Source organism: Watersipora subatra, chromosome 7 (assembly GCF_963576615.1).
Source record: "Watersipora subatra chromosome 7, tzWatSuba1.1, whole genome shotgun sequence".
NCBI lineage: Eukaryota > Metazoa > Bryozoa > Gymnolaemata > Cheilostomatida > Watersiporidae > Watersipora > Watersipora subatra.
In genome coordinates, this window is record NC_088714.1 from 55,821,294 (window position 1) to 55,846,197 (window position 24,904).

General features: G+C 34.1%; 2 protein-coding genes across 4 annotated transcripts in view; one reads left to right on the forward strand and one right to left on the reverse strand.

Moving 5' to 3' along the window:
* The first annotated feature begins 3,036 nt into the window (after positions 1–3,036).
* On the forward strand, positions 3,037–6,827 carry LOC137399996 (spermatogenesis-associated protein 45-like). Its single transcript, XM_068086286.1, has 3 exons — positions 3,037–3,147; positions 5,002–5,199; positions 6,662–6,827. Exons 1-3 carry the CDS (start codon positions 3,129–3,131, stop codon positions 6,682–6,684), a joined length of 240 nt encoding a protein of 79 aa, XP_067942387.1. The 5' UTR covers positions 3,037–3,128; the 3' UTR covers positions 6,685–6,827.
* An 828-nt stretch (positions 6,828–7,655) lies between these two features.
* LOC137399512 (uncharacterized) overlaps positions 7,656–24,904 on the reverse strand; it is a 38,174-nt gene continuing 20,925 nt past the window's right edge. The window contains exons 7-20 of one of the 3 annotated variants that reach the window (XM_068085656.1): positions 24,615–24,781; positions 22,870–22,887; positions 22,212–22,344; positions 21,078–21,266; positions 20,194–20,229; positions 19,218–19,244; positions 18,742–18,798; positions 17,090–17,382; positions 14,842–14,994; positions 13,876–14,028; positions 12,779–12,983; positions 11,828–12,023; positions 9,826–9,917; positions 7,656–8,346 (exon numbers count right to left, since the gene is read on the reverse strand). In XM_068085656.1, the coding sequence (XP_067941757.1) occupies positions 8,093–8,346; positions 9,826–9,917; positions 11,828–12,023; positions 12,779–12,983; positions 13,876–14,028; positions 14,842–14,994; positions 17,090–17,382; positions 18,742–18,798; positions 19,218–19,244; positions 20,194–20,229; positions 21,078–21,266; positions 22,212–22,344; positions 22,870–22,887; positions 24,615–24,781 (1,973 nt within the window). In that variant the 3' untranslated portion in view covers positions 7,656–8,092. The remainder of the gene's footprint in view (positions 8,347–9,825; positions 9,918–11,827; positions 12,024–12,778; positions 12,984–13,875; positions 14,029–14,841; positions 14,995–17,089; positions 17,383–18,741; positions 18,799–19,217; positions 19,245–20,193; positions 20,230–21,077; positions 21,267–22,211; positions 22,345–22,869; positions 22,888–24,614; positions 24,782–24,904) is intronic. The other 2 variants (XM_068085657.1, XM_068085658.1) reach the window with 2 other exon arrangements.

A 24,904-nucleotide genomic window follows, 5' to 3' on the forward strand; every position in this document is an offset into this window, starting at 1 on the left:
ATGCGATGAACGTAATATAGATCCGTTGAGTTAGCAATTTGAAGCTGCCGGATTATAGGCTTAGAAAAGACGTCATCAACTCTTACCCATTCTGACGTCTACAAATACGGGTACACACTGATTGACAGCCCATTCGCTTTTACAAGCATGAAGTGGGGTCCAAGACCATTCGCCCATCGGTAGATCCTATCGGGGACGACAGTGACCCTCTCGGGCTACTGGACTCACCAGTCAAAATCGATTTTTGAGTGCCAGTAGTCTCACCAACCACTTCAGCCCTTTTCAGGGCTATCATTTCCGTTTTAAGGGTTTTGTTCTGCGACGACAATGGTGGAAACTCGGTGTCGTACTTGTCGTCCACTTTTTTTATTACAGTTCCCCAAACCGCAAAAAATATTAAACATGGCTTTGATTTGTCAACTTTATTGATTCTTGTGCAGGATCGTCTGTTGATTTCAAAAAAACTTTGAATTAAAGCTCTATTGAAGAAACTCTAGTTTTTACAGCTAAAATAATGAGTATGTCTGTAATAACTTTCGACAAGACTTAATGCCGTCAAAACGAGCAAAAAACTCTATGGTGAATGAGTTAATACGCGCTATACAAACAGTCAAGGGACTGAGCTAATGTGTGAAGTTAAGTTTTAAGTTGGTAATATCTTGATACAGATTTATTTAAATAGATTGCAATAAGCCAATTATCTTGGTAAAAATTAATTTTGTTCATTTGGGCGAACTGAATCGACTCATTGAAGCTAGGTTAGCCAAGGAATTGAGAACTGAATTATGGCGTTTTGACCTTAAATAATAAATTGGATTGATTCTTACATGATCTACATGTATGATGCAAAAGAATTGAATAATTGTTAATTTCTTGAAGGGAGTTGAATCACTTTTTAAATACTTAAAAACGTCTTTACTAAATAGAGTACACAAGACTGCTTAGACTACCATGCCTTTACAAACTCAAGCAACAAATCTAATTTAATTCTCCTAATTAATGTTTATCAACACTTTCTTTAACAGACTCAACGTGCAAAAAAACCCACCTAAGCTTAATGAAAATAAAAATCTACAACAAGAACCAACACAGCGAGATTACCTTCAGTGTGGAAACATGCAAAAGTACTGCCTATTTATAAGAAAGGTTCAAGGCATGATCCGGCCAACTATAGGCCAGTATCATTAACTAGCGTATGTTGTAAGTTATTGGAACATATTATCCATTCCCACATAAGTGCCCACCTAGATATGATATCCTTACAGATGTGCAGCACGGATTTCGTGCTAAACGATCCTGTGAAACACAGCTTATTTGTACAATAGATGATCTAGCTAAGAACTTTGATAGAAATTTGATTACAGATATAATAATACTGGACTTTTCTAAGGCGTTTGATTGTGTGAATCATCGGAAACTGGTTTATAAAATTCGAAATTATGGAATACACGATCAAGTCTTAAACTGGATAACATCATTTTTAGAGAATAGAACTCAAGTAGTCGAGGTAGAAAATGAACTGTCAAATATTGTGTCTGTAACTTCTGGGGTGCCGCAGGGTTCGGTGCTCGGACCATTGTTGTTTTCACTTTTTATTAATGACCTTCCTGACAAGGTAAATTCTCAGTGTAGACTTTTTGCAGATGATGCCCTGGTATATGCCACAAGAGATCAAGCCAATACATTGCAACAAGATATGCATTCACTTGAGGCTTGGGCGAATCTCTGGCAGATGAGTTTTAATCCAAAGAAATGTTACCACCTTTCAGTGGGAAAATCCCATCTCATGTCAAATAAAGAGACTTCTTTTTTCTTATGTGCCCAAAAACTAGAAAGCGTCTTATCTAATCCGTATCTCGGAGTAGAGCTCCAGAGTGACTTAAAATGGAATAAACACATTTGCAAAATTGAATCTAAAGGGAAGCGATTAATTGGGATGCTTAGAAGGGTACTCCGAGATGCGGATGCTCGAACTAGAAAGGCTGCATATACATCCTTGGTAAGACCAGGCCTTGAATATGGGTGCGTGGTTTGGGATCCACATCTTAAAAAAGATATTTTATCATTAGAGCAGACACAAAACCTAGCACTGAGATTCATTTTTAAGAAAAAAGGAATTACTAGTTTCACTAATTTAAGAGAGAATACTTCTTTTGAATCGCTGGAGGAGAGACGATCCAGACTGCGCAAAAAATATTTTTGGTAGAATCGTCGGAGGCGATATTGATATAAATGTGGGAGTTAAAGTCAGGGAAAGTGGTTCTGATAAAGAGGAAAGGCCTCCTGCATTGTCTACTCGATTTGGGAAGTATTACTTGCCCCACATTAACACCGATCAGTTAAGATATTCTTTTTGGCCTCGGACGGTGAGGGAAGTTCGTGCCGAGGTTGAATAGCTAGCTTGCTCTTTTAAGCTGAGTTCCGCTATTTTGTTTTTTACCTCCATTGGAGGGTCTTTTGCGGAAAATTTTTATCTGATATCTGAACATGAGTACGTTTAATTTTGCTCCCTTGGCTGATTACCGAGCAACAAGTTTGCGTTGATTAAATAAAAAAGAAAAGCGGTATAAGCTGTAGAATAAAAAGCAGAGCACAAACAAAGTACTGCTTCGATAAGTAACCCAGTCATTACACGAGTCTACGCTGAAGAGCTTAACACATGAACAACACGTGATGACAATCTTCCATTTCGAAAGATGAAAACAATTTTCAACCACTTGGTTAAGACAATTGAATATTAAATTGCAAATACATATCCGTGTCATAGAAACTGAGTGCATTTATACACTGCTAGACTATGTCTTTTCATTCGTTTTAACATTTATCAAGACCGGATATGGGGTTAAAATAGAATTACTGGGATTGTTGTAATAAAAGTATCGTTACGCTATTTATTTATTATTTGTTCAACTTAAATTTTAAAAATTATGTGAATTTTCAATTTTTTTGTATCAAAATTAAATATTTTTTAGACATGAATTGAGTATAGATGCAAGGCTCCGAAAAAAATTGTTGTTGCTGGCAACAACAGCGGCACTTTGTATCATTATTGTGTAAATCGTCTTCTATATTCTTTGCAGACAAACGAATAATAGTAGTTGTTAGAGAAAGGTTACAATTGAATAATTATGGCGACAAATAAGTTGGGTGAGTGGTCCTTTATATGTGCAACAAAGAACTGAGTTTTAAGTTACATATACTGCAATAATGCTGGTTTCAGGTGCAGATAATAGTTTTGTAGCCAATTAAATTGTCGGCGCGTAACACGAACTTATCTAATACGGTCGTACATGCTTATTTTACTAGGTGCTCCATCAATTAATCAAGTCGTCATGGTTTTAAATGTGTTGTTTGACTATTTAAACGTAAGATCGTTACTATATGTAAATCATGTATAGAATATCTTTAAACCTTTAGCGTTTGACCATTTAGCTACGCCCATTATATTGTATGATATTAGCTATAGATATAGTAAACCCTAGATATGCGAATAATCAAAACAAGTGAGGCCTATAATTAGCATGACACAACGTCATGGTGATGTGTAAAGTGAATCAGCTGATCTATGAACTCCTATTGACTTAACACTGAAAGCTGCTCAATTTTTCCATAGTTTGTGCATGTGAGACTGCATATTTTATTGATAATATATAAAACTGACTTTGGATGAGAAGGGCAAGAATCTTAGACACACGGTAATGGATAATACCAATGATTTAGAAGCTTTGATATCATTGATAATACAAAGAGTGACCAAATAGAAATTAAACTAATAACTCTCTGCTGTAGAGTTTTGATTCTTCTTTTTAATATTGAGATACGTGTGACAGCAGGCTGTTTAGGTCTACCACCATGTCGGCAGCTCGTTGTCGAGGCTGTAGGTGTGTCCTGACTGTCAGAAGCTGCAGGTTGCTCATCATCATGGATAGTAGTATCACCAGGTGTAGTATCTTCAGGGTCAGGTATTTTGGTGCTGGCTGCTGTCTGAGATGTTCTTCCACATTTCGACAGGCTTTCTGTTCTTATGGTTGGTGTCCGTCTTTTCACAGCTTATGGCTGAAGGTAGGTTGGATAAGCTGTAAATATTGTAGGTGCATGTATTATATCAGATTTTAGCATTGGTTTTCTTCCAATACCTGATGGAACCTTGTAGCAGTCTTTCTGAAAATATCCACTGCATAATATGGAGCGTTGTTATGAGACCATGATAAGACAAGTAAGTTCAGTTGAGTTGGTAGTTGGTTTGTTTCCAGTAGTTTCTTACAACGTGAACCAATGATATATATAGTACACGTGCAATGGTTAGGTTTACCAAGTATTTAAAATTTTTATTGTGGGTTCACATACCTGAGGACTCATTGCTCAGCTGAAGGCTCTGTTTCCGTCATGCACATCACTGCGACGTAACGTCGAGAGAACAACAGCCAATTATAGGCCTCACTTTTGCTCCATGGTAATGATAGTTATTCGCCAATCTAGGTTTACTATATCCATGATATTAGCTAATAGCTCATAATTTATGCCCCAGCGGGCATAATTTGCAATTATTATGCACGTGTTAAAGAGTTTTTATCTTAAATAATCATTTTTTAAAGTTTGATTCCATGCGTCCATTTGTCTCTAATCTTGAAAGCTGCCCAAGTAGCTCACTGCTGACCCTCAACTTGTTCTTTGAGAAATGTTTGCTTCTGTTTACATATGAGTCATTATAGCAGTCATGATTTTTGATAGATGCTATCCTCTCTGTTAAATGTGAATACTTACATAAGTTGCAATTAATATTATTGAGTTCATGAATATATAAGCATTGTTTCTTGAAGAATCGTTTTTTATGATCCTTATATTGACCAATCGTTCACCGCCTTAATATTTACATGCACCTTAATTTTCCAGTTTGCATTCAATTGATAACAATCCTACTAAAACTAAAGACAACTCGTGAACATATAGATGCTGACTGGCCTATTAACATCCATCAGTAATTCAGGTTGGCGTTTACAGGTGAAAGTCGTGAGACGTGGTGTGCCGTTGAAAAAATGAAAGAAGAGGATTTTTGTCGTGCCCAACGGAAACATTTCGATATCCATCTACAACAAAGTGCACAAACAGGACAGGCTGCTGAAATTCCGGTGCAATCTCGCTGTGAGTGGAAACCTGAGAAGCCGAAACTAAAGGAACGAAAACACTTTAGTCACACATGTAGGTTATTCATGGTTGCGCATTGTTTATTTACTTCTGGGTGAATTAGTTTAAGTATATAGCTTTTGTGCCGTTGTGAGAGTCCATCGAATATATGCATGTTCTGAGAGCTTTCAGTAAATGGGTGGTCTAGCCGCTTGGAGAGATTCAAGTGCAACCTCTCTCTGAATGCCTTTAAAATTTATTTCTCACTTTTGTGTATAATTTGTAAAGATTTGTCATTCTCCTACCTTCGCCTGCCACTAGCTTCATTATCGTAGTTGATAAATATAAGCGGTAAGCAATAAAATAAGCGGTAAGAGCACACAACACCGAATATGAAAATTGGGACGTCACAATTTTCGAGTCTACCGTTGAACATTTCTGCGGTAGGGCTCTGGGGAAATCCTATAAACACTAACCAATGTCTGTCTCACCATGTCAAACAATGACTCATTTGAAAGCCAAGATATTGAACAACCTGAATAAGCTGAAACAGCACTTATGTAATTAATGTGCTTTAAATTCAGTGAGGCGATCTAATGAATTTTCATCTCCTTACTGGTCGTATTGATATTGTACTACCACAATGAGCACAAGATGTTAAGCAGAAAAACCCATTAAAAAATGCTGGGTTGCTGAAGCGTAGTCGATTAATGATATAGAGTCATACTTGTGAGTTCAAAGTTACTCCAATAACAGACTGCCTTTTTTTAAACTGTCACTTATTGAAGAAAGTATTCTCATTAGAATACATTGTAATCTGTTCAAATCATTCCATAACCTTTAACATCTATAACTAATAAATTACGTGTGAGCTAAAACAAGGTATTGTATAAAAATATGTCAAACCTGAAGTAGAGTATATGTAACAACTACAGAAATAATACTCTCAATAACACCAGATGTGTTTATTGTCACCTTTCCCAAAAGCTTCATGAACAAAAGAGGAAGTTTGATGAAGTGAAACATTCCTAGGTAAAGTTGGTACTTTCTGTACAGTAGTATGCGTTTACTAGCTCATCCACCAAAGCCTCCTGTTTAAATACTTAAAGGCAACTTGTGTGTTGTTCTGTTAATGCAGGTTTTACAAAGAGGGGACTTAACCTTTGACAAACCCTGGGAAACAATTTTACACACCACATTGTCTCAAAAGCTGCTGTTACGAATATTTATGAAGAAGTCTTGTTATTTAGTTAGAGCATTTTTATAGCTCAGAATTATCAAAAAACTTATTATCTAAACAGCTAGAGCCGTCTAGATTTCCAACACCCATCAGTGTAAGGAAAGCTACCTCATGACAATGATAACTGGCAGATCTTTCTAACAAAACAATAAAAATCAGCTGTTTTGTTGTTGCTTGGCATAGCTTTCATATCAAAAAGGCTCCGTAGTAGTTGTGAACAGAATTCCTAGCTCACTAAACAAAGACTGCGTGTTCATCCTCTAAGCCCAATGACTTACTTTATGTTGTTCTTTGTAGTTGACTCACGGCTGGTCCTGTAAATGAAAAGGATAAAACAGAGTGTCCAATGATATGCTAATATATGATTTACTGCTGTCTTATGATTTGCTCAATCTCACTCTTGTCATTTGCGCTCAAATTTTTAGTCTGTGTTGCTGCTCAATCCCTCCTTTCTACTTTCTTATTTTCTTCATCTGCAATTAATATTTTCAATATTTGTTATAATGCAACAATAAAATGATTGTCTTTTAACTGTGTTAGTCTTATTTGTTTCCTAGTACGGTGGCAGTCTTGTGCGCTGTGAGACATCTTCATGTGTAATAATTATGTGCACAAATATTCTTTGATGTAGAAAGGTTGTCGTGTGTTGCAGATGGTAGGGTACTTGGCTGGTAATCCGAATGTGGAGTTAAATTCCCATATGGTGCAAGATAATTTCCTAACGCTTTTAGTGTGGCTAATGATTGAGTTTATAATAATAGTAGAGACAACACTTATGTTTGAAAGTTGATAGGAAGAGAAAATTTTCAAGAAACTAAATTAATAACATATAGAGGTTTTTGCTTCACCGAGCATACACTCTGTGTGCATCTGGCATTTCTGACAGCCTGAAAGAGCTCACGTGAGAACCCTCCCTTCCAAGTTTTTAGCGGGAGTAATAGAGCTGACCACTGACCATGCTGACAGCATGACTACAGTATCTTGAATTGTAACAGCAATTTCTTGTGGGATTCTTTTTCAAACATCTGTCAGCGAGGATTGAACTCCAGAACTTCCACTGTCGAGCCTGGAGTGCTAACCACTACACTACAGGTGCTCTATACAAGTATGAAAAACAGAAAAATTTACTTATCCATGAAAAGCTCAGTATCTTTTGATTGAAAAAAGGGTACACTTAGATGGTAGAATGATTAGACCCACCAAAGTAGAGGATAATGCTTCACTTGGCTGACAAGCAAAAACTGAGCCACTGTGTCTCGAAGAGACCAAGCAGTGCTAGATAAACCATATTAAGCAAAAGTCATATTTTATTGCTTACATTTTTAGAAGACATGCAATAAGAAAGAATGCAGCAGACAACAAGTAACACCCTGAACATAATTCGTTATTGTATGACAGGTAAAACTGCAAACATAATACTGTGGTAAATGCGAGTATAATGTAATGAACTTTTTTGTCAAAAATTTAAAATATAGAGCAGAAAAGTACATGGTATAATAATGTACAACTTTTTTACTCTAAAATATCACTTTTGAAGATTTTTCACAAAGATACATACAAATGATATAGCTTTAGTTTATAGAAAAATACAATTAATGCTAACAAATCATAAATACTTTTTAATATGAATACGACGATGAGTTAGAATGGATGAGCAAGCGGTCTGAAATTCTGATAAGAGACCACCTTGAGATAATCACATAAGTAGCGTCTCTCTATATAATCGGCTCATTCTACCGAAGGATATTTTCCATTTCTTACAGAAACTGACTGTTCGCCATTATTAACATGTTTTGAGCCATTTGTATGTTCACCTAATTCAGCATCGAATGATGTATTGGGTGACCAGCCCTTTTTCTTTTTGATTCGGCCAACACCTCGCTTCCAGTGGTATGCACAGCTAATAAATATGCATTCGAGGAACTCAAAGGCTGTCAGGAAAGAACATCCGATGAAGAGACCAAGCTGACCTCCGATGTTACCTGAAATCCGAAAAGGATTTTAGCCAAGCGAACATTCAATGTTTAGATTTTTGCTTAGGTATGAAAAGAAACTGCTATAATTAGTTTTCAAAGCAGGTAAATAGGATATACTAAATATAAAGCTATAGCAAATGAGTGATTGTGAGTTATCTCCTCTTGACTCTAAATTGTAAAAACTCTGGCAAAAAGTTAGTCTGCTTCTAATATATTTGAAAAACTAGAAAAATGTTTGAACGCAGAAAAACAGAACTAGCATTGGTGCTGCCAGTCAGTTTATATATTGGTCACTGTTTGCTAAAGTTAATATTGGTCCTAAAAAAAATAAACAAGCAATCTAAAACTACGAATTTGAAATCTTTATATGTATAAACTCTGTAAATGCAAGCTTGTAATTTAAATTATAATTACTCAATTTATATCTACCAATTTAGAACTTGTAAAAATAAACTCTATAAATATGAACATGCAATCTCTAAATATAAACCTATAATCTATAACTATCCTTTTGGAAGCGTAGTGCATAAACTATAAATATAAGCATATACATTATAATTATCTGCTAGGAATCTATAAATATAAGCGTATACTTTATAATTCCCTGCTAGGAATCTATAAATATAAGCATGTACTTTATAATTACCCCCTAGAAATCTATAAATAAAAGCTCTGTACATAAACATGCAACCTACAAATCTAAGCATGCAATTCATAATTACCCACTTGGAACCTTTAAATATATATTTAGACTTATCAGCACAGGATCTATAAATATATGTATACTATTTATAATTACCTTTATGCAACTTATGACTCCAACATGAAACTGGTAAATTTTAATGTACAATTAGTAAGCTATAATCTATACATAAATCTCTGTGTTAGCTGTTTGTCTATTTGTCATTTGTCATTCGGGTGTCTAGTTATAGCAATAAAATTTTAGGAATCAAAAATCTGATTCACACTGGATTTGAACCTGGAACCTCTTGGTTGGCAGGCTAACATTCTATCCACTATTCCAAATTACTACATGCCTCATTATTCATTACATCGGTTAAAGTACTCCTGCTTACAGCACTTGGGGAAACTGCTATCGGGTATTACTAGAGATCATTACGCGAAATGTAATTATTATGACGTAAAAACAAACGCAGCGAATTATTTTCTAAAAAATAGCTTAATTCTCTCCATTGTCACTGTGCTTTCATCAAGGCATATGCAGCAAAAGTGATGATCATTATATGCTCATGATCAATGACCATCATTAGTAAGCACTATCTGCAGAAAATAAACAGTGCATATGCTATCTGTGGCGAAGAAATGGATTCCGCAGATGCTATCTGTAACAAGGAATTGACTGTACAAATGCTACTTGTAGCAAGAAAATGGCTGCCCAGGTGCTACCTGTAACAAAAATGAGTGAAGATGCTATATATAGCCACAAAAGGCTGTACATGTGTTATCTGCAGTAATTCAACTCACCGAGCAATGCTGTGATATCCATGGCTTTATTTTGTTTGATATCAACTTCTGCCAATGTTTCGTAATATATATCTAAGTTGGCAACGTTCCCTCTGCAAACAATTAAAAACTGAAAACTGCCCAAACATAGACATAACTTCATGAAGAGAAGCTGTGATTGACAAGATAGTTTATATATACAAAAACATTTTTTCTACAAAAATTATCATGGGCTGCTCAATAAAAGTATATATATATATATATATATATATATATATATATATATATATATATATATATATATATATATATATATACTTTTATTGGGTAGTCTATAATAACTCTTAAAGAAAACATGTTTTACATATGGTGCCACCAAATATAAATAAATAAAAAGGTATTGCTATGGGGTGTCATTTGGGTGTCATTTGAGTGTCATTAACGTAGAAACAAAAGTTCCTATAAAATATATTTGAAATTGCTAAGCCGAGGTATGATTTTATTTCTAATAAAGTTTTATACATACATATGTACATACGTACGGACACACATACATACGCACATACATTATCTCTTTTGACAAACCTTTAGTAATTTTATAGCATTTGCTAGAATACTAACTAGTTATTTAGATGGTTCATGGCTAAGCCCCTGTCCTCTTCATGACTGGACTCATTCTGTTTAACATAGCTGCACACTATTTAATTTTAACTGGCTATATGTATGTACATGTACTGTCATATGTGTTACCTTATTTCAGAATTTTACCTTGTACATAGTAACTTTCCTAAATGCATTTTATGTTGTAACCATTTTGACTTACCACTGTTGTTTCAACATACGTGTAAGTTACTCTTCACTCATGATAAATCCACTGTTTTACTAAGTAGAGGTAAATAAGTGCATTGCTTGCCAGCTGCTGATTGACCTAGGCACACTTACTACAGACTGTATAGTGCAGACAACTCTGCACTGAATGTGCATTAATTACACTTCAGTGGAGAAGAAATGTGCAATAATTTTACTTCAACTGAGTGGGTAGAGTGTAATTGGTATGCTGGTGGGTGACCAATACTAGCTTGTCTGTATTCTCATGTATAACAAACAAAGCATTAAGCTTGCAGGGATTTGTCATTCCTTGCACGCACTTAATATGCTGACATGTATCATAATGTATGTATGTATGTGCATACGTGCGTACGTACGCACGCACGTACGTACGTATGTATGTACATAAGTATGTGTATATAACTTTTTATTGACATTAGTAACTATCAACAAAATAATATTTTTCGTCACACGCCGAAAGAAAAATGGGAAGACAGAAATTAGGAACTATTGAGTGAGTTGAACAAAAATGTTTTTTAAAGTTGGTAATCTAACAATATCGTGGAGGAGTTGGGACAGTAAGTTGTATGTAGGTTGTAGTAACAGAAAGTTTGTCAACTGAAACATACAATGGTAGATGTATGTTGGTATCACAAAATATAAAATGGTGTTTTTTATAATTATGGCATAGTTGTATTTAACCTACTTGATTCGTACTATCCGATGTTTACACACTAATTATATCACCATAATGAGTCCAGTTGTTTGATTTCTAAGCCTCATACTTTTTAATTAAGCAAAGAAATTAGAAATATGAAAAATTGTTTGTACTCTCAATTTTTCAATAATCTGAATACATGTATTCAGAATCTCTGAGAATCTTGACTGCAAAGCTCCTTATTAAAAATAGAAACAAAGGAAAAAACATAAAACTCTGAGAAAATTTTTTTAATAATAAAGTTTAATCGAATTCATTTGCTAAAAATCAAATTTTAATTTTTAATAATCCAATTAAATAATAAAAATTATTAAAATTTATTACAATAAATTAATTGTAATAAATTTTAATAATTTATTACAATTAAGTGAACAAACAAATTTGTTACGATAAGATTAGATAAGATAAGATAATAATTTAGGTAATAAAATAAAAATGATTGATATTATTAGGCAGAATTCAGCAGGATAAACTTACCTAAGGTATTGGGACCGGCTGTCATAAACAGGGGTGCCAGGAGATGGTTGCGGTAGAGATATGTTCAATTCATCTCCAAGTTGTACACCGTATGGAGAGTTGGGAAAATCTGTGTATGAAAGCTTCACATCGTATGTCTCTGAGTGACACGCAATCGGACAATTGCAGAGGTTGCCGAAGTCAGCGTTTACAATAGCTATAAAAAGACAGCGAGTCAGCAGTTGATACGTTTCACTTTTGAACTGGTCCTTACAGCTATGTCATAGAAGAGGTCATACACGTATCGATGCTTTATTTTCAACGAAAATCACTTTGGTCGATAGCCATAGGTCAACTACTAAAGGTTTTTGAAGGGTCATAGCAATCTGTTACCTAATAACAAATGAATACATATATCTTATTATATATCTGGGCATTCTAGGGCCAAGCTCTACTTAAATATTCATAAAACTTTCTATGGTTTTGGGGTTCACTGTGGTATGAAGTAGGCAGTCAGACCTGGCTGGCAGTTGCAATAAGAATTGTACAAAATAGGAAAGTCCGACATCAAAAGAAGTGTTAATACTTGAAAAGCTAGTTACATTTAAACACAAATGCAAGTTTCAGTGTTTTAATTTTTTCAAATTTTCTTGATGATTAGAAAATCAAATAAAAAACCAAAGAATATCAAAATTTAAATACCAATAAGTTCACAAATCTAGTGACTAAGTCTCATATTAAAACTTTTCATTCTGACGGCAAGTATATGTGTAGCCTATATAGAAATCTCTTGTATTTAATGTTCTCTGATTGATGCATTTAAAAACAACATATTTGCACGAAATTTAAAATCGTAACGACACACACTTGTATATTTTGATCAATCTATCAAAACACATAAATGGCGTCCTTAGTAAACTGCCTGTCATTTAGCACTCAAGTACATGTGCACCAAGGAAGAATATATCTTACCGATCTGTATGTATGCGCATTCTGACAACTGCGTGAAGGTACAAATGTCAAAATCCCCAGGGTAGTAGTAAGGCTTGCATCCGCAGTGATCTACGACACGAGCCAGCTTGCACTCAATGCCGCAGGCGTTAACTGTGTACTGCTCATTGTAAACAAGTTTTCTTTCTGGGTCACATCTTCCCCAAGGTTCATAGAAGTTTGTCGTCTGGTATTAAACAAAATTTAAAACATCAAAATCCTGTTGGACCAATAGAGAAAGATGAGAAAAGTATTTGATGTTTTTTTTATCAAACATTTCGATGACTATTTGAGAACTGCAATTATTTTGGTAGTTTCAAATTGGTTTATTTTAGGTAATGGGAGCTTTCAACTTCAATGGCTGTAAATATGGTCAAGTTTGGTGTTAAGCAGCATAATAAAAAAACTAAAACTATGGCACTGTTTCAGAGTCAACAAGTTTGGCAGCATTTTATCATTTAATTTATTCTATATAAAAATTTGCCTCCAGTCTACTAAACCAACAACCTAAAAGATTATTAGAATAAAATCCTGATAACTTAATAAAAAGTATCATAATAGTTCAAAGAGAAATATTCCACAGTTTTAACATGACGAGTCATTTGGCTTCTGATAGTAATATTATAAATGCAAAAGAAGACAATTTTTAATTTCGCTTGGTAACAGGTGATATACAACTGTTTGTTATGTATTTATGAAAAAATTACTAAACTGATGTTTAAATTTACCCCAAGGGAATTCGCAAACCCTTTTATAAACAAGTCATGAGTTTTTCTAAAGTTTTACAATGAATTTGTCTTAATCTGATGCATTTTAGTGATTAGTTTGAATAAAAGTCTTGGGAATTTTGATAGGCTTGACAAAAAAAGTAAGAAAAAAAATAAAACAAAAAAAAAATAATAAAAAATTAAACAATAAATGTCCATATGTAGGACAGCTGGTGTCAAGGTCATACGAGAGGTCCATCAGTGCAGTTATCTAGCTAATGATAAACAATACATGTTTCAACATGGCCGGTTTCTGAAAAGCATTTTTAAACATGCTAACAGAAGGTTGAGTATACATTGCTACATGCTCACATTGGTCTTGGAGAAGCCAACAAAAGCCTTGGTACCAGGGCCTACAGCATAGCCCATGCTGTCGATAACAGGTACTTCATACGGGGCGTGGACAATAAACTTGAGGCCAAGCTCACTGTTTCCATTCAAGGCTGTAGATTCTGCATACTCCCACTACAATCAACATGTAAGTAACTGCTCTTGTCTATAAACCAGCATAAACAAAGTGTCTTTCATAGCGTTTCCATGCTTCAAATGGATTTGGAGTTGCTTCCACTCCAAATCAGAGAAACAAAATCCTAACGCGTTCTACGCTATTTTGCTTTGCTAAATTGGTATGAAGGTATTTGCTGTGAGAGTACTTTGACATCATAAAAATACTTACTGCTGATGGATACGAATTGAGAATAGTTGACTACGATCTCCAAGTGGAGGTGAAAAACGGGCACAAAGCCATGTGGGCCTCTGCTGCGAAAATGTTCCACAGCGACTCACTACTGTTTTGTTTGAGTTTTTGCTTTTACAGTAACATTCATACGAAGATGACAAAATAATTACTTTGTAGTGCAACTAGTTGATTATAAAGGGATTGAAAAGTGACCTTGACCCGAAAGCGAGTCTACTTTAACAAGTTGTCTTCTGAAGGATACATCTTGACTCTTGGAAAAATCTATAGTGCAAATCTGAATCGCTGAAATGGCTCCACTTGAATTTGTCGGCAATGGGCAACTTTGAATCCATTCAAAGCATAGAAACACAGTGTTTAGCTCAACTATCATTTAGTAATGGAAGTCTCTTTTACTGATAGCTAGTGAAACCATTTTCGACTGTTAAGAGCGTTGGTAAGTAGCAGATGACAAAGAATGTTATTCCCTTTTAAGAGCAAAGTGACAGATACAACCCGGTACAGGTTCAGAGTTCAAGAAATGAGTTTATCAAAAATCGGAGTAGTCTCGAATTAACCTGTGTTCTAAGGACACTACTTACTGTTTGCATATCAAGTAGAAGGTTGAGACCACCCAAAGGCCCAGGGCTATCTTGTATCAAAGGTAATTTAACGTTTTCTCCAACCAGTGAATCAGCAAGGTTTTTATTGAATGTGTAGCAGTTGCCATAGGAGCCGAATCTGTGGGTAAACCACTGCAAGAGAGGACAACTATTCGTTAGAAAAAGTTACAACATGTTTCGCATTTGTATCATGTTTGTGATAAGTTTCCATCTGTGTTTTTCCATACCTGTGCCATAAATACACCTCCGTCTCTAGCTCTGTACTAAAATATGACATGCGTTAAAAATATGCTAAAGGTTTGACAAGGTAGAGCGTAAAGTTTGAATCAAAGGGATGAACTTGGCAGTGTTTTGCTAAAACTATAAAAATGTTGCGTAAATTTGGCTACATATCGAGCTGTGACATATACTTGGCACTAGTTATTTTTAATTAATGAGTATTCTATATACATATTTAATACTTTAAAAAATATCCTTCAAAAGACTTTAAAGAAGGATTAGTATGGGATTAGTTTTTTTCGTTGGCAATCTTTTAGGTAATACCGATGATTGGATGACATTGATTTCAGTTGTCAGAATTAAATGACAAAATTTTCAGTAAAATTTTATATCCAAAGCTAATAAAATAGGCATTGTCTGTTGAAAATTTTTTATTTATTGTTACTTTATATATATATTTCTCAACGTATGTTGTCCGTGTGTGGTGTGTCGTATGTCTGTCTGCATTCCGGCTATAGCTATTATTAGAATAACTGCAGCTGGACAACAATGCTGGCGCAATATCATGGTCATTAGAAGCCTAGCGGCTTACTGCAATTTTCTATTGACAATGTGCCAGGCTAATAGCCTAAAAGTTACAGATGTTTGACAAAGTTTTAAACTCTTTACAGTTGTTTTCATATTTCTTCTAATTTATTTCAACTACACAAAACACTTCTCTCTTGATATGTAGTTTGAAAGTTAGAATGGTAAATGTTGTTTTATATTAAATACAAATCAATTTTCTGCCCAGACTTTTTTATTACATGGGCAACGCCGGGTGGTACAGCTCGTTTCAGTATATAATGAAGAAAAAATCAATACTTTTAGTAATAATTAGAGTTGTCTGCTCAATACCGCCAAACCTTTTGAAGTCATTCTCTCAAGCTTGTACATATCTAACAGTTACTTTACACTAAAACTAAAAGTTGCCTGTTCTAATTACAGTATTCGTACTTTCCTGTACAGCTCTAGTCTATCAGTGCCCTCAAATGTGCAAGCCACTGAAGCTAATTTTATTTTATATATAATTAATATAATAAATATATAAATATACTAAAATATATAAATTATAAATATAAAAATTTAAATATAAAAGTATATATAAGTATATAAAATAATATTAATATGATACACTGATATTTTAGACATTATTTTAGTATTAGTTGGAGATATACACCGTGTAATTATGGATATCATGGGCTTTAGTTCTCATGGGTCTATCGGTAACCTTAGTAATTTGAATTGAGCCTCCATTGTTCACAATTCTAATCTGATGGTGACAAACCAAAAGTGGGGGAAATGAGTCAGCAATTATGAAATAATAAAAAAAGCTCTTAGCCGAAATGATTGACAATTACCTCTTTTGATATGGAAAGCCTTTATAACAAAAATACAAAAACACACGAGGGCACGAACCACATAGTTGATATAAAAACAATTGGTTTTATTTTTCCTCAGGAATCACAGCATAAAATTGCAGTTTCAAAGTTTTTTTAATTTCTGATTTAGGATGGATGAAAACAAGATTTGTAAACAGCGACTTGAATGTATTTTTTTGGCTGTAATTTATCAGCATTGGGTGTTACGGTAGATATTTCTGATAGCTATATTTCTATATTAGAGATTGAAGGTCTGCTTTTTGGTCAAACTGCAAAAACGATATCATTTTTTGTAGCCTGTTTTACTGAACTAAAAGATAGTTAAACATGGTTTTTGTTTGTCAAATGCATTGATTCTTATGTAGTACTTTCGACTGATTCTAAAAAACTTTAGATTGAAGCTTAGTGACAAAACCTCCAAGTTTTACAAAAAAAATGTCACGTGTATGTCAGGCAAAAATCCTTTGGCATTTATTAATTCCGTAAAAATGCGCAAAATGTACTGCAGGGAAAGAGTTGAGGTGATCAAGTTAGATAGCCCGAAACGTAAACTATATTAGCCCAACTACTAGCTAATAAAGTCTCACCCGTGAGTCACACTTCTGGCTCCTGTAGGTGCATGATAGCAGGGTTTTAGGCTCTTCTGAACTGTGGTTTGATTTGTCATCTACTAGCTGCCAGCCAGCAGTTTTGGTAAAAGCAGCATAGTTGAAAACCTTTTTGAGGGTGTCTTCAGTGTTGTTACGCGGAAAACTGGCATTGGTAGGAAATGGGCTGACCGGACCATTTTCTTCAGATGTTGCTGCAGTAGTTATTGTAGTCTGTGGTGTTTCACTTCCCTCTTCATTCTGTCTTTTCACTCTGAGTTTTTGAACATGATCTACAATTTAGAGGTCAGATGTCATGTGTCTGTGAGTTTGAATATAAGTTAGCTGTGCTCATAAAAAATATGACTCAACGTCGAATGTATCAAAACTGTCTTTGTAGCTAACTCAAATATTGTCTAAAGCATTCTTAGCTAAACTGGTCTAAAAATATTCCTAAAAACCTTTTTGTTAGTCGTCATGAACTTCTGAAACATGTGCTAGCAGGTTTTTAAAATAAATGTTTGCAGCCTGAAACAAAAATTTTATCTGTAAAACTACACCATTGAAAAAACCTTACATTTCTAAATCTATACACCAATAAAATTAGTGATATACCCTAGGACACATATGTATTCGCGTCATCTAACTTTCGCATTTTCGCGGAGTCATCCTCTCGCGAAAATTTCATTGAATTTGTAACTGATGAGGATGAAAGTCTGGTATGGAAAGTCATAAAATTGAATAATAATTATTGCAGCGATGAATTTTATTACCAACCAAAACAATAACAACCTTGAGCCATGGCCACCACGTGCTATAAATACTTGAGATCTAATATTGGTGCCACATCAGTTACGGCAGCGAGGACCTAGACGTCATTGATAGTCCAAGAAACAAATTGCAGCAAGCGATAGAGTTGCATTGTCGATCTCGCCCACACATTTCTACCCGCGGTTCACAAATACAAACTAGTCCCAAATTGAAAAATTTTTTTGCTAGTGAACTGGACCTGAGGAATCTAATTATGTTTGTTCTACTGCATTTATATTCACATCACTATATTTTCACACTCATCAGATCCGCAAAATTAAGGTGCAGCAAAATTTTACTTTGTATGCTACTCACGAAACTAAATACTAGCGAAATATAAGTGTCCTAGGGTATAATAGCACGTATTTATAAAATTGTCACTCTCTTAGCAACTGCTGAAAAACTGTACAGTTATAAAATTACTGTACAAACTCTGTACAAACAGTAAAACTCTTGACAAGACTGTATATTTATAAAACTGTGCATCTGCAAAATGTACAGATCTGAAAATGCGTTGAACGGCAAAGTTATGTATTTACAAAAGCGAGTAGATGCCATATAGTATTTTTGTAACACAGTACACTCATACAACCGCTTGCTAAAAACTGTGCCCATTTCTAAGCATAGTGTGTACACTCTTACATATATTTACCAGTATGCAATATATGTTTATATACTATGTACCTAATATATGTACATATGTTACAGTATATGTACAACTCTTTTTTCGATATGCACATTTTTTTTACATTAATAAACCAGTATGACTGCGTAACTCTGCTCCTGCTAATACTGGTCATCTCTGATATCAAGTTTTGTTAACAAAGCATGTTCCTACTCACTCATTTGCTCAACAAAGTTTGTGCTTCTCTTGGATCTCGTCAAAGCGCCATTTAAATCTACAATGGAAACATCAGCTGCTTTTAATCTCGCTAAAATAGTGCAATAAGGATTGTATGAACAAGAAATAGATCTGCAAGCTGGTCATGCATAGTGTGCTGTACATCTAGTAAAGAAATTGTGAGATGAAATGTAATTTATCTTGTCATTTAAGTATAAGCCATGAAAACACACAGAAACCTGTTATTAGAAGAAGTTTGCAAAAGGGACATTGCAGTAAATTTATATTTTTGTTGCATAAAGGTAATTGGATCTACAACATATTTTCTGCAACAACTTAGTACATGTTCGCTAAGCAGTAAAAGTTATACATTTAAAAGATTGGCAGAAAATGCATGACATTATGTGCAACCACACTGAAAAGACTAAGCTCTAGTCTACGCAGCCTGTTAGAGACTTGATGAGACTCCAATCTTACCCGATGCATTCACCATGTAGGGCTTTCCTACAAATTTTAAGTTAAAATGTCTATCATCTTTGTAAATGTTAGTATACACTTGATGTAAACTCATTTTCATGCAAAGTTTTTGAGCAATGGTGGTGAGCGTACCATGATGAGCAACATTGAATCATTAATTCAATTGTGTACAACATAAAAGGGATTGAGAAAACATAATCTCACATATAGGCAAATTTCTTTAGGAAATAAAACTCTATACTGTACTGAATATATTATACCTACTAACAGGATAAGATTAATTACTGTAAAACCTCTAATTGAACGCCAGCTCTATTGATCGCCACCTCCAATTGACCGCCACCCTGTGAGAAGGGTTGAAAAATAGACCACCATGACATTCAATTAGAGGTTTTATTTGCCAAAGGTTAAATTATCAAACTAGTTATGGCCCTGGCTGAGGTGAAAACTTGAAAGTTGTTTTGTACGTTTAGGAGTTGTTGGCACATTCGAGATAAAAACAGGTTATCACCTGTTTTACTGGGAAATGATTGAGGCTACTCACACCACCTCATGAATGTCCTTGAACTATCTAGCAAATAAGGGGTTAACTGGAAACTGATAATTTTATTCTTTCCGAAAATTGGCGATTAAGACAAATTAATTATGTTGATTATCAGTTTATGATGAATATTACCACTGTCAACTCTCATATATGAAAATTTAGGTGTTTTATTTAAGGGTGAATTTTTCAAATTTTTAATTTCTCTATCTACTGAGAAAACCAACAGACATTTAAATTATTAAAAATCATTCAAAATGAAGAAAGTGTTTATTGTAAATAATGGCTGCCATCTTGAAATATAAGGCAGCACAGCAGTCAGTCAACCGTAATAATCAGTGTTTAAGATGAGCTACATGTGACAAGAAATATTGAGATGTGAGATGATTATGATTATTGTGAAATAAATAACCGCATGCAGACAGCTGGCATTACCTTCATCAATGACAGAGGCAGGCCCACTCTGTCCTTCTGCAAGCACATGATTAACTAATAGAACACTGTCTATCTTTGTCACAGCAGTAACAAGACATAAGAACAATCTGATATTATATAGTTTAAAACAAATTAAATGTCTTTCCATTAAAAATTGAAACAAAACTGAGATTGTATAATGCTAAAAACTCCTATGAGATTTTATACATTTCAACTGGCAGTGCAACTGAATTCGAAAGTTATAACACTGTTGATATCGACAGCAAATATACATGTATGTTTCTCTTCAAGTACAAATTATTAAGCATGCTTTAGGTTTTCTATAATAAAATAAAACACCAATGAACTCTGGGAGTTCTAAAAATAGCATAATGTCATCATCTCTACATATATACTTATGCTAGCTTGACAAAATTACAAAAAGAAATTTTGTGATCAAAAATATTGTGTGTTTAGCCTTTCCGATATCATCTTAAGTAGAAACTAAGTTTTAAGCCAAACTAAATCTAAGGCTAATGTGTCAATGGTGGCATACTGTAACTTTACAAATTCGACCTCATAGACCTATTAACTATTAATATAGTTAATAGGTCTATGTTAAAGCTACACCACCAGTGACAATAATAGAAGGAAATTTCATCAGAAGAGGCTATCTGAATCTTACGGTAATTGACACGCGTTTGGTTACACAGTCATACAGAGAACCCCCGTTGGTTCAAACTAATAGAGACTGGGCCATGCTCGTACTACTTACATTATCCAGTCAATTGAAAGTCTGAGCAAATGAAGTCCGAAGAAACGGGGGTTGACTGTACCTGATCAAAAGTATCTCTACATCTATTTTTTTATACTAAATCAAAATACTACCTCGATTTAAGTTTTACCTGTGACATTAAAAGTGACGGTGCTTGCCCAGATGGTCCCCGAAATTGACGCAACCTGATCGGAAGTGAGGCCAAAGAGATTTCCATTCCACAAGAGTCTGTTCATAATTTCTACTGGCAACGTTCTGTCCCAAATGTTAATATTCGTCACTGAACCACCGGCTGAAGGAGTGTCTATTGGTTTATTTGCTGGAATTAATAAAAATAAAATTTTACAACCGTCAAATATAGTAAAAAACCTTTTAGAATTCTTACATTTGCCATTACATTCTTACCATTGCCAATATCCGCTAAACCATCACATCCCGAAACAAAATTTAAGTTTTATGCTGACCATTTAGGGCTCAGTTTTTCTTACAAACTTTAATATTTAATTTTCAGTGATATTAAATTTGCATATATTTTACAATAAGTCGAGAGACTTATTATAGCAATTTAATTGTTTTATAATATGACACAAAAGATAGTTTTTAGAAGTAATTGGAGTTCTAAAACAAACAAATGAGCAAACTAGACAAATTATGAAATTGACCAAAAAGATTAAATTTTCCTATAATATAACCAGCTGAAACGAAAAACCGGAATCTAAAAGTGTAACATTGTTGGTGCCTGCCTATTTATGCAGGATAAGAAACACTAAACAAATGGTCTAAGGCTTTACACCAAAAGAGATTGTTAGACTAAATGTTATTCATATTGCTAGTTTAAGTAGCTACTCAAATACATAGAAACACATTATTGCAGTAAGTTTACTAAAAGAACACTCCGGTAAATTCATCTTTTTGTTGTATAAATGTAATAAAATCTTCAATGTATTTTCTGCATTAACTTGTTTATTCTTGTTTTGTCTCTGCCAGCCTATTTTCAAAAACTGTTTTTTTTCTTGAACACAATTTCAAAAATATTTAGTAAAAATAAAATTGTTACACTTTAGTATATCAATTGCCAAATACTAACGAAATGTAATTTTTACCATTTTCAAACGATCTGTCACATAAAACTGTCACATAGAACTGTCACATATAACTGTCACATAGAACTGTCACATAGAACTTTCACATAGAACTGTCACATAGAACTGTCACATAGAACCAAGGCAGATAAAGAGATAGATAGAGAAGGTTGTCTACTCACCGAGCACATTAAGGTAGTTTTGATAACTGTTAAACAAGACAATATTTCCATTAAGTGGAAACTCTTCTTTCTTCCTAACCTTGTCTTCTTCATACACTCTAAATGTATTTTCAAACATGAGATACTTGTAGAACTGTAAAAGATGGAGAGATCAAGGAAGTCTATATTCTATGGTAACCTTTTAGTGCAAGTAATACACACTTTTATCTGAACCGATATGTTTAACTTCTAGCTATATATTATTTCTTTCAAGCCATAATACCACATGTTTATATTAATAGATATATATATATATTCATAGATATATATATATATATATATATATGTACAACCTATAGTTATATAAGTTGTACGTATAACTACAATATGTTAACTGGTTGTAGTTATACATATTAACTCCCATATACCTAAAAGGTATACGAGAGCCTGTATCATTAATACAATAACACAAAAGTGCTATGAATATGCTTTGGGTTCATGATCTCGCTTCATCTAGACATAACAAAGCACAAAAGGAGGGAATTGAGCGGGGAGAGCGGTATAGTGTTCCTTAACCTTGGTGAGCTTAATAAATTCTTGTTTGCTAAGGGCTGATCAGCTTAACATAATTACAAGGAGGTTATTAGAGCTAAAAGCGGGGATAGCCTCAGCGCCTTACCTTTAGCACAGAGTGAGACTAAAGATACATGTTCAGTTTGTATTCATGCAAACAACAAAGCTTAAAAATGACTTGAAAATGAACTCTATATAGAGGCATAGTAGTCTAAAAAGCGCATAGTATACACACTCTTGAGTGGATACTCTGTCAGACTTACAAAAAACCCACATCAGTGCTTTAACATCTGTGTTATGGGTTGTGGTTTCTGTTTCCTAAAGATATGGTTACACTGAGCACAATTTATTAACAATGTCTCTATGTATGCAATGAAATGATTTCCATTATATTATCACAAAGTTGAATATATTTTATGATTAAAAATCATATCCCATGCCTATTGTTCCAGTACACGCTTTGTTTATTGAAAGATATCAGAACTGAGAAGCCTACCGGTATGCCAAATTTGTCGCAAAGATGACTGGAACATGATTTTTTGAAAACAGCCTCAAATATGAAACCTAATCGAACAATGAATAGCCAGCTTCTATGAAGTATTCTAAGTAAGGAATCGGAGCATATGTATAACCTAGCCCGTTCAGCTCTTCGTCTACAGACATGATGTCCCTTGCTAAACACTGATGTTGTAAAACACTCTAGTGTAACCATGTCTTTGTCAGAAAGGTTTTCATTGAAAACCAACTAAAGCTTTCCTTCTTTGAGCAAAGAACTTTCCGGAACAAAAAATGACAATAAATAAATCAACGCCTCAAAAGAATGTCTTTCTAGTTACAGGAAGTACAAACAGATTGGTTAATCAGATTCCTAATAGGCTTATACATTGTCTCTTTCCATATTTTCAACTCAGTTGCACCTGCGGTTAGCGCTATGCCCACAATGGCGGCTGATCGACGCAGTCAACTTATAACTGGGGAATTAAGTTTTTTGCTTTGTCATGATTTGGAACGGCAAAAGAAAAAATGCCCATTAATTATATGAGACTAATAAAAATTGGGGTGTTTATCTCACTGCTTCCTTGAGCAGGATTAATGCAATCATGAAAATGAATAAACAATATGGCTGGCACTAGACGGCTCTGTGAAAGGTTGTTGATTCTCTACTTTTGATATAAAGTTGAATGTGTTCACTAAAAGCACAATTTTGTTACTATGACATTCTTTCTTATAGCCACTATTATTTAGAATAACGTTATATTATTCTCATCTGTATTGATCAATGAAGTTTTAGGAATATTTAGTATAAACCTATCTTCTATGTCTGAATATTCTTCAGTTGTATTTAAAATTATACTTGTCGATATGTAACCACTTTTAACAGCACCAGACAATGCTCCAAAAATCTCTCATATGTTAGAGTTGCATACACATAAGCCTTGTTTTTTAAATAGGCCTATAGTTTACCATTTTCTTTAATTACTTCCCTAAATTATAAATTAAAAGAAATTAATGTTAAAGTTAGTTTTTTAAATTAAAAAAATGCATCTTCTGATGAAAAATCCAACTGCCAGAATAACAACGGGTAAGTTTTTGGTAAACGTTTGTATGTTTCAAACCCAAACAAAGCCTAAATAAAAAGTTAAAAAAAATTTAGAGCATAGCAAACTAAGGCGGTTTTTAAATGGTTGTTTTAGGAAACTAGATTGGTCAATTTTTAGGACGACAGTCAAAAGTTTTGTAAAAACAGTCTGTTAAACAATTTAAAAAAAAGAATAAGCCATTATCAATAGCACATATTCTATGTAAATGTCAAAAGTTTTTTTTAGAATCTAGTCTTATTTTTAAACCTACCTCTACACTGTCGAGGGAGACAGAATATTGAATGCAGAATGGATTCCATTGGTCATAACTGGTGAGAGTAATTGTATTTCCTTCTATGTCAAAGAGTGTGTACTTCACACCGAATATACTGTTTGATGCTGACTGGGGAACCTGAGTGGCTGAGACAACAGTTGTGCCTGAAATACATACAATTGCTTAGATAATAATATAGGATCGACTCTCGTCATTCTACATATAGAGATTAGATGATGATAGCAAAGACATTTCTGTAGCCTACATTCCTAAAAACTATATTTCCT